Consider the following 16,128-nt stretch of genomic DNA (forward strand, 5'->3'; position numbering starts at 1 on the left):
TGACATGGCTTGCTGTACAGGAGGAGTAGGTGAAGGTGATGGCTGAACAGGTGGTGGAGCAACTGACACAGGATGCAGGGCTGGTGACTGCTGAACAGGAGGCTGAACTGAAGATAAAGCTAATGATTCTTCTGCTAACCGGGCTACTGACTGGGCCATGGATTGTAACAGGGTTTGTAATAAGTCTGGCTGTGACTGTAATTGAGCTATGGATTGTGAGGCTGAATGTGGCGGAGGTGGCGACTGGGCTTCTGGCCGGGCGGCTAACTGAGCTTCTGGCCGGGCGGCTAACTGAGCTTCTGGCCGGGCGGCTAACTGAGCTTCAGGCGATAAACAGTTTTTGTCCTGTGCCGTACAGAACATCACCCCTGAGTAAACGGTCCCACAGTTCAGACCAATAATACTGTCCTGTCCACTCACCACAGCTGGCCGCTCGGAAATCCCCAGGTCCAACTGTGGCGAGGAGCGTCGGCAGCGTGAGCGCCGTTTCCCCCTTGAAGGCTGGGTTGACGGGCCGGGCAGAACATCCTCTGTCGGACTGGGCAGTGAAGCATGAGCTGCAGGGTGGGTGGTAGCAGCCGGGGGGTGAAGACGGAGTCCGTTCAGAATGAAATTCTGTGCGAGCGGGTGAAGTGAGCTGAGCAGCCAGGGGAGACCAGAAACCAAGCGCTGTAGCCGATTAGCCACGGCTTGGCAAAATTCTCTCCCCTCGTGCTCCAGCCACGCGTTAATTAATTTGTCCACGGAGTAAACAATGTCCTCCCGGAGCTCCTTGGGCGGGTTGAATGCTGCTGGGTCCATAGTGGCCGGTTCGTACTGTCACGGCTGCCGAGGCGAGCCGTGTGGATTTAGAAGGAGGACCCAAGATGCAGGCAGTGGATGAGATACCGGTGGTTTTATTTACAGAGGTGTAGTGGCAAACAAACAGTGGGGCATAACAAACAACTAAAGACACCTAAACTGGGAGAACTAAAATAACAGACCTGGGAGCATATGACAACGGATGATGAATAGCAGAGAGACGCAGACGAGGAACAGGACACCGTGGAACACAGGGTAACAGACTGACACGGAGGAACACAGACGAACCGGCAACAGGCAGGAGAACACACAGGGCTTAAATACACACACCAGTAATCAGGGGATGAGAGACAGGAGGGCAACACAGCTGGGAGGAATCTGGGCTGACGGGACAGGGGAAACGTAAACTGATCACACTCACATACGACACGGACCTTCACAATAAAACAGGAAACTCAGATACATGGAACCAGACAAGACATTGAACTAAACAGACAGATTCACAAACAGATGGGGAGACACCATAGACAGACAGATACAGACGCAGACTCAGAGGCAGATCGAAAATAACACAGAACTTAAACAATCATCTAGAAAATGATAAACTAAAAGCGCTGGGTCACCGACCCAGGACCATGACAGTATCAACAATAAGCCAGGTTGTCCTTGAAGCTTCTGTAGATGAAGAACAGAAGACAGTTACGTAATTACGCTTCAAAAAGGCTCCACCAAGCCCAAGCCTTCCAGGTTTATGAGTTCACACTTCCAAAGATCCATCACACGCAAGTACTTACATTACAGGTTCCACATTGAAGAGCCAACTGCAGTTGCCAGTGCCACAATACATTTACGGAGATGCAAGCGCACATTGTTGGGCACAAAGAGAAAGAACACATGCAGACACCCTCACAAACACACATACCAATTACCTACACAAAACAACAAGGAGAGAAAGAATGAGAAGGATAGAGAGCCTAATTGCTATAATTATAATCACCCACTCAATGAGTACAAAAGCTGCAATAACAATTATAAGTTGTTTAATGCAGATTCTGGTAAGAACTTCACTACAAACCATTTTGCAGGGGATAAAGTTTCCAGATTAGTTCCTTTAGGTGTTATCCAGTTACTGCACATGTTTGGGGAATAAACACAGCTGCGATTTTCTAAAGACCACACAAAAAACAAATTCTGCGACTGAGTTTGGACTCCAAAACACGACAGAGTCGTCATGAGTAAATGCTGCAGTTATTATATGTGGTGCATAATGAGATAAAAACTATTGTGTCTGCCTCAAACCAGTCTGCCCTCATTTGAATGGTAGCAGCTGGTCTGAGAGGCAGAGAAAGAACAAGGACATGGCTTTGACCTGGTTTGAATGGGAGAGCGCTAATTAGAACGGTGATTACTGGTTGTTAGCGCCGCACAGGGGACATGACTGAAATGATGTGCGAGGGCTGCAGCCAGGGAGTTAACACAGCAAGGGAGAAAGCAGTAGATGAACAGCGGGAGAAAGAAACTGAACAGAAAAGAGAAGAAACAGAAAATAGCATTCAGTGAATGCAAACCCCCCCAAAAAACAGCCAAGTGAGGCAAAGCTGACGCCAGGAAATAAAAAAAAGAAAAGATAAGGAGGGCGAGTGGAAGAGGCAGAAAATAAGAAGAGGAGATCAAACATTTGCGTTGCCTAAAATCAGGAACAACCACTGCGACAGAAGAGGAGTTGTAAGAAGAAAAAAGGAGGTACAGACACCCCCACCCCCACAATGAGCTGAAGTGCTATTGTGGTTTTGGTAATCACCCAACCATCGATGTGAAAGAAAACCTCCACTATCTGAGCACAGAGGAAACACACGGATAAGAGAGAACACGGCTAATCACTTATTATCAGAGAAAAACAACTTTATTTGTGGTCATAGTAAAATATCTGTCTGAACAAGCTATCCCTTTGCATGTGTGGTAGAAAACAGTGTTTTGCTGTGTATTATCTGAATTTGTAAGTTTCAAAGGCCCTCAGTCGATGAAATTCTCTCAGAAGAGATACTTTGTATCCTCCTAATGGTGAAAAATCAAGGTGTGTGGTAAGTGGGGTAGGGTGGCGGTGGTCTAGGCTGGATTAAGGTTTTGGATGGTCTCACGGTGCTCTTGGTACAGAGAATGGAAGGCCCGAGCTAAACAGAGGAGAGGAGCATCACAGTTCTCCATCTCTTTCTGTAAAAGACAAACATGAACAGACAGTAGTCACTGTATTATAAAAAGATATAAAGAATGGGATATTTTCCTGCATAGTTCATCCTTCAGATGTGGGAACTGTTAAAGTTTGCCGTGAACGCTGCTCACTCACAGCTGAGGTCTCGTGGTACTCCAGTCCCTGACTCTGGGCCCATTCCTTGGCCACAGATGCCTGTACCTCTCTTCTAGCAGACAGATCTGACTTGTTGCCCACCAGGACACCTGGAACACATGCAAACAGAAAGATGCACTTAGAGATGCACATACAGTAAACACAGATTCAAGACTTATTCCAGAAGTGTTGTTGTTTGTTCAGTTAATGCTTGGAAACTTGTTTTTAAAGATTTGTAGTTAAACGTGTCTTTTTTTTGGTGGGTTGCAAAGTGGCAACAAAGGGGTGCAGCAACAGGAATGCTAAAGCTGCACAAATAGCTCACCTTACATGACACTAACAGGGTAGATGGGTATCATCTGCGCTATCGTCTAATCTGGGCTGACATTGGGTCCACATACTCAGGAAATTCAAAAAGTTCCAAAAATTCAAAAATTCTTCTTTTATGGCATCAGACTAAGTGATGCATTTGAGATGTTTGTAAAGATTGTGGGTCTTTATTTAACTATTAACAAGTTAAAGTAACGGAACAATTTATCTGATTCTTACCAATTCGTTAATTATTGAAATAAATTCACATCAATGGCAACTGCTGACATATTACACTGTCATTATTCCTTATTTATTCAAACAAAATCCAGAAACAATATCTGAAAAGCTAAGTACACCAATAGTAAAAAGAGCAATAAGTTATTCAACAAATTCAGAGTTCCATTTTTCTCCAAACACTGTGCACTATGAGCAAACACATCCCCTTTGGTTTCATCTGTCTAAAAGATTTTGTTACATAAGTCTTGTGGTTTGTGAGTTAATGTTTTGAAACTTTTTTTTCACAGATTTGTACTCAAATGTATTTTTTTTCAGGGAGATGGTGGGTTGCAAAGTGGGTTACATGTGTAAGTTGGCTCAGCTGATACCCTTCTACACATACAACTGGCTATCTTATGTAACACATGCTGTTTATGCAGCTTTAGCCTTCCTGTTGCTGCACATCTGTAAGCCACCTCAATTTGACATACTCATTTTATCTTTAACAATTGTGGGGCGATCGTGGCTCAAGAGTTGGGAGTTCGCCTTGTAATCGGAAGGTTGCCGGTTCGAGCCCCGGCTCGGACAGTCTCGGTCGTTGTGTCCTCGGGCAAGACACTTCACCCGTTGCCTACTGGTGGTGGTCAGAGGGCCCGGTGGCGCCAGTGTCTGGCAGCCTCGCCTCTGTCAGTGCGCCCCAGGGTGGCTGTGGCTACAATGTAGCTGCCATCACCAGTGTGTAAATACAGGCCATTTACCATTTAACCATATTAAAATTACCGCAGCTGGTAATATCAGTCTTCTTCTGACCACAGTGGTCTTGATTAATTTCCCTCCCTTTTATTTTCCGTTTCCCAGTATTTCATGTTCTGTGAGGTGTTACCTGGAACATGGAGACCCTGGCAATGAGCACGGACTCGTTCCAGCCAACGGCTGCAGTTAGCAAAAGACTGCTCACTAGTCAGGTCGAAAACCAGGCACAGCAGCGAAGGTTCCCCCCACTACAGAAAGGAACGAGTGGTGATGAGGTGGGAAATGTTGGTTTTTATATACAAGGAATGAGGGAAGTGGGACAGACATATGATTGGTCCCACATCAGCTTACTTTTCTCTACTCGTGTAGCAAATCAAATAATACTTTACTATGACAGGAGGTGAAGCTCTAGATGATGAATTTATCTAGTATCATGCAGATTAAAAAAAATCCAGGGAACGAGTCTCACCATCTTCTCACAGGAATCCACTAATGTCTCCTTCCCTGCAGAGTCTATGATGTAGAGCTCCTGGTGGGGAAAAGCAGAGAAAGGGGGAGACGGACGAGTGTTATTCACGGGAAGTTAATCAAATTACTTCACATTATCTTTTATAAGGACATTAATCTTAGACCTACAATACTGCCAAATAGCATACTGAATTCAGATGAAGAAATAACAATATTATATGTCTGGGAAAGCTTCTTCCACACTGAGTGATGGATTCCAACTGTCAGCATTTTAAAAACAGACTGGCGGCTGCCAGTGCTTCCCCTCAGCCTCCTAGTCGACACAACTATCAATTTCAAAATCCTACATGGCCTTGTTCTCTAGTTACTGCATTCACAAACTTAAGTGTCCATGCAGCCCACTTGGCGGGGTGACGACAATACTCCATCAGCCTTTTACAGCCATGGCTGAGAGATGAACTTTAAGCTGTGGTTGGGTGGCTAATATCTGTTGCTTCATTCAACAAAATGTAGCCTCCACCTAGAGTCCTGCAATGGATTCTAGGCACATGGTTGGACTCACCACGCTGTCATTGGTCGCTGGGATGTTGATACACTTCATCAGCAGCTCCACGCCTGTTGTCTGCCAAACAAACAAGGCTACAAATGTTAAATTAGTTATGTGACGTAAAGCTAAAATAAACCTCTTCATGATGGATCTGGCATGCCTTTGTCATAAACAATCACTCTTTCTGTCACATTATGGGCGTGCCTGTCAAAATGCATTTACAATCTGCAACAGCTGAAGAGAAGAGAAGAGAAGAGAAGAGAAGAGAAGAGAAGAGAAGAGAAGAGAAGAGAAGAGAAGTTTGTTGTCGGGGAGTTACCACTGTCTAGTCTGATGTATGGCAAATGTCAATACATGTTGACTGTTGTTCTGATTTGGCGCTATATTTAATTGAATTTAAAGTATTTTAAGCCTTTAAATCACCTAATGTTATGGTAGCATTTGTTTGTAGCCATACTGAACTGATGTACATATGTGTCATGTTCAGTTTCCTTTTTTCTTATCTGACTATTTAGCTTCTGATGGTCTACTATGTTCTAAGTTCTTGCTCCCTACTTTGTGCTGTTATTTAGAGGTAAGCAAGTATTTTACAAAGGACTTTTAGAACAATTTCACTAAAAACAGCTGCAACAGCAACCGAAACTGACATGACAGTAAACCAAAGCAAAAACAACTTGGCCATTAACTCAAAAAGGGAGTCAACAGAGGCCATTAAAAAAAAAAAAGAATAGGTATAACTGTAAATTTTTCTTTTTTAGAGTTATATCTACTGTGAAAGAGAAAAAAACTGACTGTTTATGTGAAAGAAACACAGAAACAGTCAGTGTGAGTTTTTCTCTTTTGTCAAAACAAATAGCTGGTATAGCTGTTTACTAAAATGAATGTTGAATGTTCGTCACACAAAAGCAGCTGCAAAAATATTTCGAAACAATAAGAATGACACAAAAAGAGCTGTAGTGGCTGCAAACCTTCGTCCTCCTTTGCAAGGTGGAGGCAGCTGTTTTTTGAATCTGCCCCAAACTACAGGAAACATCAGCTATTTGAACTTTGGTCAAACTGTCTTAATGTTAAACAAACTGCTGAAGGTAGTTGGGATCTTTTAGTACAGAGCAAACAGAGGTAGCTGTTAAAGGAGATAAAGTGCAGGCAGTAGAGAGGAAGGACGATATCACGAAGTCACCTTCTTTACAGGCTACAAGATCTAAAGAAATCCTAAATGGACCAGATAGTTGCAGGCTGCCTTTCCCCCTCCAACTATTCACTGGTATGAGATCAGTGATGACCTTGAAGAAGTGAGTTGAGGTTTCTTCACATCAGCATCTAACTCTAAATTGATCTGATCTCCTGAGCTCACACTTAACGAAGCATGTCAAATGCAAGAGACTAAAATCCTGCAAACACACACGCACACACAAACGCACCGTGGACACTCACTGCCTCTGTGAAATACACACACACACACACACCTCCGACCAACATTTACTCAATTCATACACACGCAGAGTTCATAACAAGCATCCAGCAGTACCATGCTGCAGTCCCACTTCAGAGCAGTCTAATGAGCTGGTGTGATGCATAGGAAGCTTCTTGCTGGAATGTCAATGAGAGCCTATTAGTAGCAAATAAGCTTGGAATATTGCTAACAGGCTGTCTGACATTTTCAAAGGAGGACGTGAGCAGAATGGCTGACAGCCTCGGCTACCCTTCAAAATCAAAAGTTGAAGAACATGAGGGATGACTTGGGCGTCTGCAGAAGGATTAACCCTTCACAGCACTGGTTAAGCCCCATATAGAAACACATATTGTGTCCTGTTTCCATCAGCATTTAAATCTTAAATTGAAAGCTGTGGGACACAGTTACTGGTATTAGATTAGAAAGGTCACCTATGGAGTACCCCAGGGATCAGTGATTTACAATCATGATATCAGTTAACATTTTTAAAAATGACACTAATTTATATTGCTCTAGGTTTTGCAGCAAACCTAGCTATTGGAAGAATCTGGAATAAAATAAGTAGAAGTAAAAGACCTTGTAAATACTTTGTTGTCCATTTATAGTTTTTAAAATATCCTATCCCTGTAAAAACACGCTAATCAGCTCCAGGAATGTGCACCCCAGCAAATTCACTCCATTCATCCAAAGGTCAGATCGTGCAGACCTCAAAGAAACCACGAAAAAACCCAAGAGTTACATCTTAGATTATACCGGCCTCAGCTAGCATGCTAAAGGCTAAAGTTCATGACAGAATAAAAACTGAACAAGTACGGCTTGTTTGCAAGGACTGACTCTTTTCTCTAAAAACAACATGGCAATACAGCTTAGGTTTGCAAAGTTGCATCTCCACGAACCACAAGTTGTCTTGAACAATATCCTTTGGACAGTAGAGACCAAAGTGGAGATGACTGGCCATAATGTACAAACATCGAACAAAAATGAAACACAACTCATACCCTCTGTCAAGCATGGCAGTAGAGGAGTGATGATTTGGACTTGTTTTGCATCTGGGCACCTGGCAAAGTATTGAGATGTATTCAGATCAGGACAAATCTAGGAAATCTAGAGCAGAACGACAGAAAAAATAAAGAATCAAGGGGTTGCACAATGGCCCAGTCCAAGCCCAGATCTCAACCCATTTGAAATACTGTGGTCAAAGTAAGAAAACAAGTGGTCACAAATCTCAATAAACTAAAGCAAACTCGTAAAGGAAAAATTATTTTGAAGCATACGTAAGTTCAATAAGGGAGATCTGTAGTCACACATCTGTATGCTTGTCAGGTATTGGCGGCTAATCTAAGCTTTACATCACCTCCACTTTCCCACACTGTCAAGCTGATTGTGACATCACTGGTCTAGTCCAATCATCTTTCTGCCGGCCTTCTTTAGGCCAATCAGCCTTCACTCCACATACTTTAAATCTCACTGCGTATCTGTCATTCTCCTTTGCAGACGCCTTCATCTACTCCACCACCTCCTCATCACCGCCTCTCCTTAGTCACTCAGGCCCTATTCAAGCCTCCATCTTCATCTCCACCACCAGAGTCTAGACTCCAGGGGATCTTGTCCTAATCCTTATCACCACTGGGATGTTCTTCTGCTGTGATGGGTCATCGGAGTGTAGCCGCCAAATGCCTCAAATTGAATTCTTTACATCGACAAATCATGTTCAGTTCCTTCTAATGATCTCTCCTTATTGAACTACAATGATGCAGGAAACTGATAAAGTCATACAGAGAATGATTACTTCAAGCTGCTAGAAGTGGTTCAACAAGCTACTGAATCAATGGGCGTACTTAATTTTTTACAGGAGTGCAAAGAGTCCTGTTAAACAACCCAACTCAAAACACTGTTCAAAGTAACGAGAAGCAAAGAAAGGTCTATGGAGTCAGAACGAGAGGGAACATTAACGTGTTCAACAGTCCTGAGTAAGGGTTCTTCCTCTTGGGCGAAGCTCGGTAGATGTAAATATTCATACTTCTTGTGCAAATGTTGGAATTGAAGCCAAATTTGTACATTTCACTGTTACTACCCTCTTGAAAATACAAAGTAACTTCTGGATGAATAATTCGTGGTTTAAGAGCTTCAATTTTTTTTTCAAAAGTCAAGTTCCTTTTACATGAAGCACTTTACACCAAGTGAGTTAAGAAGTTAAAAATATTTCAACTAATATCAGGCAAGCGGTTGGCTACAAATAGGTGTTTTAACAGTTGCATGGCAACAGCAAAGACTGTGACCAGCAATTCCCCATGAGCATTTCTTTCAGAGTATTCAGCTAATAAAGTGGTGTCAACTGGACACAGAGCCTTGATTTACTGGCACAAATGCAGACCTGAATTTCTCTCCACTTACTTTCAAAGTTGCATCACTTCTTCTCTTCTTATTTTCCTGTTTGCTATGTATTTGAAGATTTTCACACAGCTCCACCTGTATCATTTCTTTAGATCTACTCATATTAGCTGCATTAGTTAAGAAGATGTCTAATAGTTTGACCTGGCATTCAGCAATCGTGCATGCTAGGCCATTACAAACTGTAAAGGCCTCCCAATTGCAGCCTCTTTCTACTTTGTCAATGACCCGCTAGTTCACGGTGAAGAGACACACACAGCATCGCAAACAAGTGCCTACTGTATTAAGCCTATGCAGTATGAAGAAACTCATCCCTGTTGTTGTTTTGTGTGTATGCTGGTGTGTGTGTGTTTGCTAGTTAAGTACCTGTTCTGGTGGCTTTCCAGAATCCTGCTGTATTAATTATCGACGTTCCTGTCACCTCAGAAGCCCCAAAACTGCTGACACAGCAGGATCTGAGCAACCACACAGGCGCATGCATGCACGCACACTTGGCCTTTGTCCAGTAATTCATACACCAACCTGTTCTGTACCATAACCATTGCACGACTTTATGGTAAACTCACTAAATGTGAGTGGCTGTGTGTTGAGAAACCTGCATGAATATATATCCATACTCACGAGTTAATGCATGTACCGCACCTACACTTTCTTACTTTTGCAGTGCCCTAGCCCTTTAGAAAACTGAGGGAATCGCTGAACAGCCATGCCGCCATATATCACAGAGTCAGGTTAATGACATGGTTCCTTTTCTCGTGTAGATTAGCATAAATAATGCAGATTAGTCCTTCTCTGCGTCAGCATTAATTGCTACATTATGCTGTTGTGCACTTCAGTGAGTCCTGTAGTAAAGACCTCTGCAGGTCCTTGAAAAGCCTGCAAGAAGTTCCACTAAAGAAACTACATGCAATATACAGTGGGGCAAAAAAGTATTTAGTCAGCCACCGATTGTGCAAGTTCCCCCACCTAAAATGATGACAGAGGTCAGTAATTTGCACCAGAGGTACACTTCAACTGTGAGAGACAGAATGTGAAAAAAAAATCCATGAATCCACATGGTAGGATTTGTAAAGAATTTATTCGTAAATCAGGGTGGAAAATAAGTATTTGGTCAATAACAAAAATACAACTCAATACTTTGCAACATAACCTTTGTTGGCAATAACAGAGGTCAAACGTTTACTATAGGTCTTTACCAGGTTTGCACACACAGTAGCTGGTATTTTGGCCCATTCCTCCATGCAGATCTTCTCGAGAGCAGTGATGTTTTGGGGCTGTCGCCGAGCAACACGGACTTTCAACTCCCGCCACAGATTTTCTATGGGGTTGAGGTCTGGAGACTGGCTAGGCCACTCCAGGACTTTCAAATGCTTCTTACGGAGCCACTCCTTTGTTGCCCGGGCGGTGTGTTTTGGATCATTGTCATGTTGGAAGACCCAGCCTCGTTTCATCTTCAAAGTTCTCACTGATGGAAGGAGGTTTTGGCTCAAAATCTCACGATACATGGCCCCATTCATTCTGTCCTTAACACGGATCAGTCGTCCTGTCCCCTTGGCAGAAAAACAGCCCCATAGCATGATGTTTCCACCCCCATGCTTCACAGTAGGTATGGTGTTCTTGGGATGCAACTCAGTATTCTTCTTCCTCCAAACACGACGAGTTGAGTTTATACCAAAAAGTTCTACTTTGGTTTCATCTGACCACATGACATTCTCCCAATCCTCTGCTGTATCATCCATGTGCTCTCTGGCAAACTTCAGACGGGCCTGGACATGCACTGGCTTCAGCAGCGGAACACGTCTGGCACTGCGGGATTTGATTCCCTGCCATTGTAGTGTGTTACTGATGGTGACCTTTGTTACTTTGGTCCCAGCTCTCTGCAGGTCATTCACCAGGTCCCCCCGTGTGGTTCTGGGATCTTTGCTCACCGTTCTCATGATCATTTTGACCCCACGGGATGAGATCTTGCGTGGAGCCCCAGATCGAGGGAGATTATCAGTGGTCTTGTATGTCTTCCATTTTCTGATGATTGCCCCCACAGTTGATTTTTTCACACCAAGCTGCTTGCCTATTGTAGATTCACTCTTCCCAGTCTGGTGCAGGTCTACAATACTTTTCCTGGTGTCCTTCGAAAGCTCTTTGGTCTTGGCCATGGCGGAGTTTGGAGTCTGACTGTTTGAGGCTATGGACAGGTGTCTTTTATACAGATGATGAGTTCAAACAGGTGCCATTCATACAGGTAACGAGTGGGGGACAGAAAAGCTTCTTACAGAAGACGTTACAGGTCTGTGAGAGCCAGAGATTTTCCTTGTTTGAGGTGACCAAATACTTATTTTCCACCCTAATTTACGAATAAATTCTTTACAAATCCTACCATGTGGATTCATGGATTTTTTTTTCACATTCTGTCTCTCACAGTTGAAGTGTACCTCTGGTGCAAATTACTGACCTCTGTCATCATTTTAAGTGGGGGAACTTGCACAATCGGTGGCTGACTAAATACTTTTTTGCCCCACTGTAAACATAGTCCTCTATGACTAATATTAGACATGTTGATTTGCTATTGATGTATAATTACATCTTACTGTTTCATTAATTTGAAAATTCTACAGTTCTTGACTGATTGAGCAAATCTGAAGTAAACGACTACATGTGATTAACTGTGCACGGTTACTCACTGCTTAACTGCTATGCCTAACTCCCTGATAACGACTGTGTGATGACTATTCTTCCCGCCCCATGAAGGACACCTGGATTGGCTGGAGGACTGTTTACTTAGCCTGATAGGCCGAAGGACACTGTCTCAGCTAAACTATGGACACGCACACACACACACTTACACTGATAAGCACTCACTCATCCCCCTCCCTTTCCAACGCCTTCGATGCTTGTGCCCTACCGGGGATGATAGCAGTCAACTGGACCAGCACAGATGCTGCAGGACCGGATGCGCTGTCTACGCCGGCTCTCTCTTACCCGTTACCCGCCCCTGTTGCTTGTCTCGTGTTTCTATGGTGTATTGATAGTCATGTGCTTTTGTGCTGAGGTGTTTTTTCTTTTATCAAACTGTTCTCCCACTAGGAGCTCAGTCTGAGTGGAGTTTTTTTTTCTCCTCCTCTTACCTCATGTAGTGTATTTTCGTTGTTTTTTTCCTATCAGCCTACCTTCTGACATGTCTGCCCAATGTGATGTTTGTGTAAAGTTGGTCAGAAGGTTCCTTTGTGAGTGCGCATGCGCCATTAGCGTGCTGCCTGCTGTAACCCCTAATTTCCCTCGGGATGAATAAAGTATTCTGATTCTGATTCTGATTCTATATCTATAAATACATGTAGAGTTCTAAGACCTTAATGGGTCTCAGGAAGGTTAATACTAGTTATCAGAACAAGTGTGCCTACTAAAGAAGCACATTTTGCCAATTACATGCTGATTAGCTGCTGCAGTGTCAGGCAGGACTGAACGCCTGGATTTCTGAGCACTTCACAGCACACAGATAACGCTATTCCCTACAAACTACTATCTATTCTGTGCTGGCAGTGAGCCAGCATTGCACTTCATGAGCTGCTCCTTCAAACCCAATTCACCTCACTTACCCAGCCTGAATACAAAAACATAAGCCTGTGGCTAGTCACGGAGTACACCCCGATCTGTAAATCCCTGAACAACTTGTTTTACAGCTCCATTCCTCTGCTGATTGTGTGAATGGAGTACAACACATCCCTACTTACTGTTATAAGACATGTTATGCTGCCTACCCCACATACACTGCAGTATCTCTGGCATTGGGCTCGCTTTCTCTGTGTTATGTGACAGTGCTACACCAGGGGGCAGTTTCTCAGATGTGGACTGCTGCAGATGTCACAGACAAGTAGTCATTCTATTATACTTTGTTCAAGCCTGCTTGAAGTCCACGTGAAGGACATATCCATAGCTGGTACATTGGTGCAAAAACTGAAAGGCGTGCTGACATGCGCTCCGAGCCTCACATTCATCCTTACACAACAAAAGTAGTGAATCGGACCAAGTGTATACTTAAATACACAAAGTATAGCAGCTCCTCTATATGAACCAGGGATGCCAAACTCATTTTACATGGCCACATTCAACTAATTATGATCTTCAGTGAGCCAAACCAGAAAAAATCCTTTCTGTCTGTGTAAAGAATTCTAACTACACATTTAAGCCCGGAGAAATCTTAATATTAAAAAAAGAAGAGCAATTTCAACATTATGTCTCAGTTTTTCTATGAGATAAAGACCAAAAAAACCAAAAACAAAGTCAACAGTCAATAGTGAAAAACTGAAACTTTTCTGTAAATTAACCATTTATCTATTATGTCTGTGAAGGTTCTCAGTCATCCAGGTCATCGTAGTCAAAGGAGCTTGCAAAGAAAAGCGTCTGGACTTCTTTAAGTTGCTTGAAGACGTTTCACCTCTCATCCGAGAAGCTTCTTCAGTTCTAAGGTCAAATGGTGGAGAGTCCCAGATATAAACCTAGTGGGAGTAACCCCCCACAGAGGGACAAAGGACCCCCTGATGATCCTCTAATCGCCTGAGCCAAGGTGGGAAACTGGGCGTGGGTCCCAATCAGCCAGAGTTTCGGGTGTGTTCATTGTGAAACCTGGCCCCACCTTATCATGCGAATTCCTGAGGTCAGATGGCCCAGGATGTGAGTGGGAACGCCCACTCACATCTGGGACTCTCCACCATTTGACCTTAGAACTGAAGAAGCTTCTCGGATGAGAGGTGAAACGTCTTCAAGCAACTTAAAGAAGTCCAGACGCTTTTCTTTGCAAGCTCCTTTGACATTTATCTATTACTTATTCACTTATAGTAATTAATTGGTTATAAGTAAGTAATTAAATGGTATAGGTGTAGTATGAATGGCCACGGGGGAGGTCTTTACCAGCAGGAAAAGCTGTAAAACGTATTAAATTTATTCCTTATTTTAAATTTTTCAAAGCCCTCTAGTGGGCCAGTTTGGAATCTTTTCCAAGCTGATTTTGGCCCCTGAAGTCTTATGTTGACACCCCTAATATAAACTATCTAAAGATAAACCAAACTTCATATACACATGTCTATACACGTGTAAAGCGCCAAGTGTTGATTGCCACTAGTCCAGACCGGTATCACTGATTGCTACCATGGTAACAACAATAAAGCTCGCCATTTGCCAGGTGACAAAAATGATGTCAAACCGACATCACATCCACTTGCCTACAATACCACCTGAGTGTTGCTCCGGCCGGCCAAGTACCTTTTGATTTTTGGAACCTGAGGCACTGCAGGCAATCCAACCAATGCAGGTTGAAGATATGAGTGCCGTTTTTTTCTGCCATTTTAATGATATATCAGTACATGAGCTCGGAGATCCGCAGATTATGCAGAGAAATAAAAAAAAAATGAGGAAAAAAAGAATATGCTTTTATAACTTCTATGCTTCTGGTTTTGACTTCTCCTGTACCAGTGACAATATGGAAATTTTGTCTGAGTGGCAACATCTATCGTTCAGGAGAATACGGATACCCCCACTGTATAAACTGAATGAAATGACCAATGAGCCAAACAAAAGACTGTCCTAACCCTTACAGATTAGTCTAAAGCAATGATGTCAAACTCATTTTATACCGTTGGCCACACACACCACACGTTGATCTTACGTGGGCCTAACGAGCAAAACTTTCTGTCATTGTAAAGATGTTTAACTACAAATGATCACATAGAGAGCTGTGGTAGCTCACCAAACTGTCCTGTATTTACAAAACACATTTTTTGTTAATTCACAGTAAATGTTGATTTTGTTACATATTTCTATAGATGGTGTGGAAAAAAACAGGCACTTTTCTATCATTCAGTTGTTTATCTCCTAGTCAATTCCTTTTGTTTTGCATTAATAGGAAAAGCTGTAAAACTTATGAAAGGATGGCCTTATGTTGGACACATCTGATCTAAAGTATGAAGACTCACTTCACTTGTGGGATCAAACCATGAGCCTTTCAGTGACTGTGTGTTAATGCTCTCACCATGCTGTAATTCTTCTGGAAGAGAGTGCCATCGCTGTAGAACATATGAGAAAGAGCACTTTTGCCCACTGCAGCATCTCCTACAGACACACACACACGGAAGAATACAAATATAATGTCCTGTGGTTGTGTTTACGGTGTCGTTTTTGTGAATGAATAATTAATAGTTTAATTTGTGTGTAAGGAGTTGGTTCTCGACAGAATTCATAATTAACCCCCCTCATTATCAGGGAGTTTTAGAGTTTAGTGTCTGGTTCACCATCATTTTTTTAAGTTGAAACATCATCACTCGGCAGTGATTGGTTTGTGTAAGCTAAATGACTGTAGCTACATGATAAAATAGACCCAACAAACGTCATCTTTCACATTTAGAATAGTATCAGGCTTGTATTTTTCGTCAGTCCTATAACAAGTAGGTTGAATCTGAAACATAAGAAGGACACAGCCTGTGGCTGGGGATGTTTCTGTAGTAAAAGGCTAGCTTTAGCCCCCGTTGCTTACATATCAGGTGGTGAAAACCTTACCGACCAGCAGACATCTCGCCCTTAACTTGACCATTACATGGGATGACTTCCGGTCTCTGTCAGGTAAAACTCTCTTGAAGCTAATCGAGCTATGTTTCTCTGTTTATCGGTCCATATGCGTTGGATTATCCTCCCTGCAGCCTCGGGAACATGGACACAAAGCGTCTCTTAGCAACCAGCCACGGGGATGTTTCATTGGTCCAGCCGGCGTGGACGTAACGCGTAATCGCGTTTTCATTGGCTTTCTGTGAGGACGTAAAGGAAGCAAAAGGCTACTTTTGCAGAGTGTGTAAGACAGAA

The 16,128-nt window shown here is 43.0% G+C and overlaps 1 protein-coding gene across 2 annotated transcripts; it reads right to left on the reverse strand.

Moving 5' to 3' along the window:
• Positions 1–876: 876 nt before the first annotated feature.
• ift27 (intraflagellar transport 27 homolog (Chlamydomonas)) lies at positions 877–16,013 on the reverse strand. Of its 2 annotated transcripts, none has more exons than XM_086294920.1 (7): positions 15,829–16,013; positions 15,305–15,384; positions 5,457–5,516; positions 4,896–4,955; positions 4,557–4,674; positions 3,146–3,255; positions 877–3,012 (listed from the first exon to the last, which is right to left on the reverse strand). In XM_086294920.1, the coding sequence occupies exons 1-7, from the start codon at positions 15,860–15,862 to the stop codon at positions 2,908–2,910; spliced, it is 567 nt and encodes a 188-aa protein (XP_086151046.1). In that variant the 5' UTR covers positions 15,863–16,013; the 3' UTR covers positions 877–2,907. The 2 variants fall into 2 exon arrangements, with proteins under 2 accessions (XP_086151046.1, XP_086151047.1); XM_086294921.1 differs by having other exon boundaries at positions 15,806–15,995.
• Between the last annotated feature and the right edge of the window lie 115 nt (positions 16,014–16,128).

The sequence above is a fragment of the Aulonocara sp. 'chitande type north' Nkhata Bay genome, linkage group LG6 (genome assembly GCF_057382095.1).
Source record: "Aulonocara sp. 'chitande type north' Nkhata Bay isolate Kocher_YH1m ecotype deep benthic linkage group LG6, A_spYH_male_GT1.1, whole genome shotgun sequence".
Lineage (NCBI taxonomy): Eukaryota > Metazoa > Chordata > Actinopteri > Cichliformes > Cichlidae > Aulonocara > Aulonocara sp. 'chitande type north' Nkhata Bay.

What these genes read in the sequence shown, in the direction of transcription:
- ift27 (XM_086294920.1), bottom strand. Translation starts at nt 15,862, where the DNA reads ATGGTCAAGTTAAGGGCGAGATGTCTGCTGGTCG. An exon ending in CAGCGACCAATGACAGCGTG is followed by an intron (nt 4,956 to 5,456) that starts GTGAGTCCAACC and finishes TTTCCCCACCAG; the next exon opens with GAGCTCTACATCATAGACTC. An exon ending in CCAGGGTCTCCATGTTCCAG is followed by an intron (nt 3,256 to 4,556) that starts GTAACACCTCAC and finishes CATGTGTTCCAG; the next exon opens with GTGTCCTGGTGGGCAACAAG.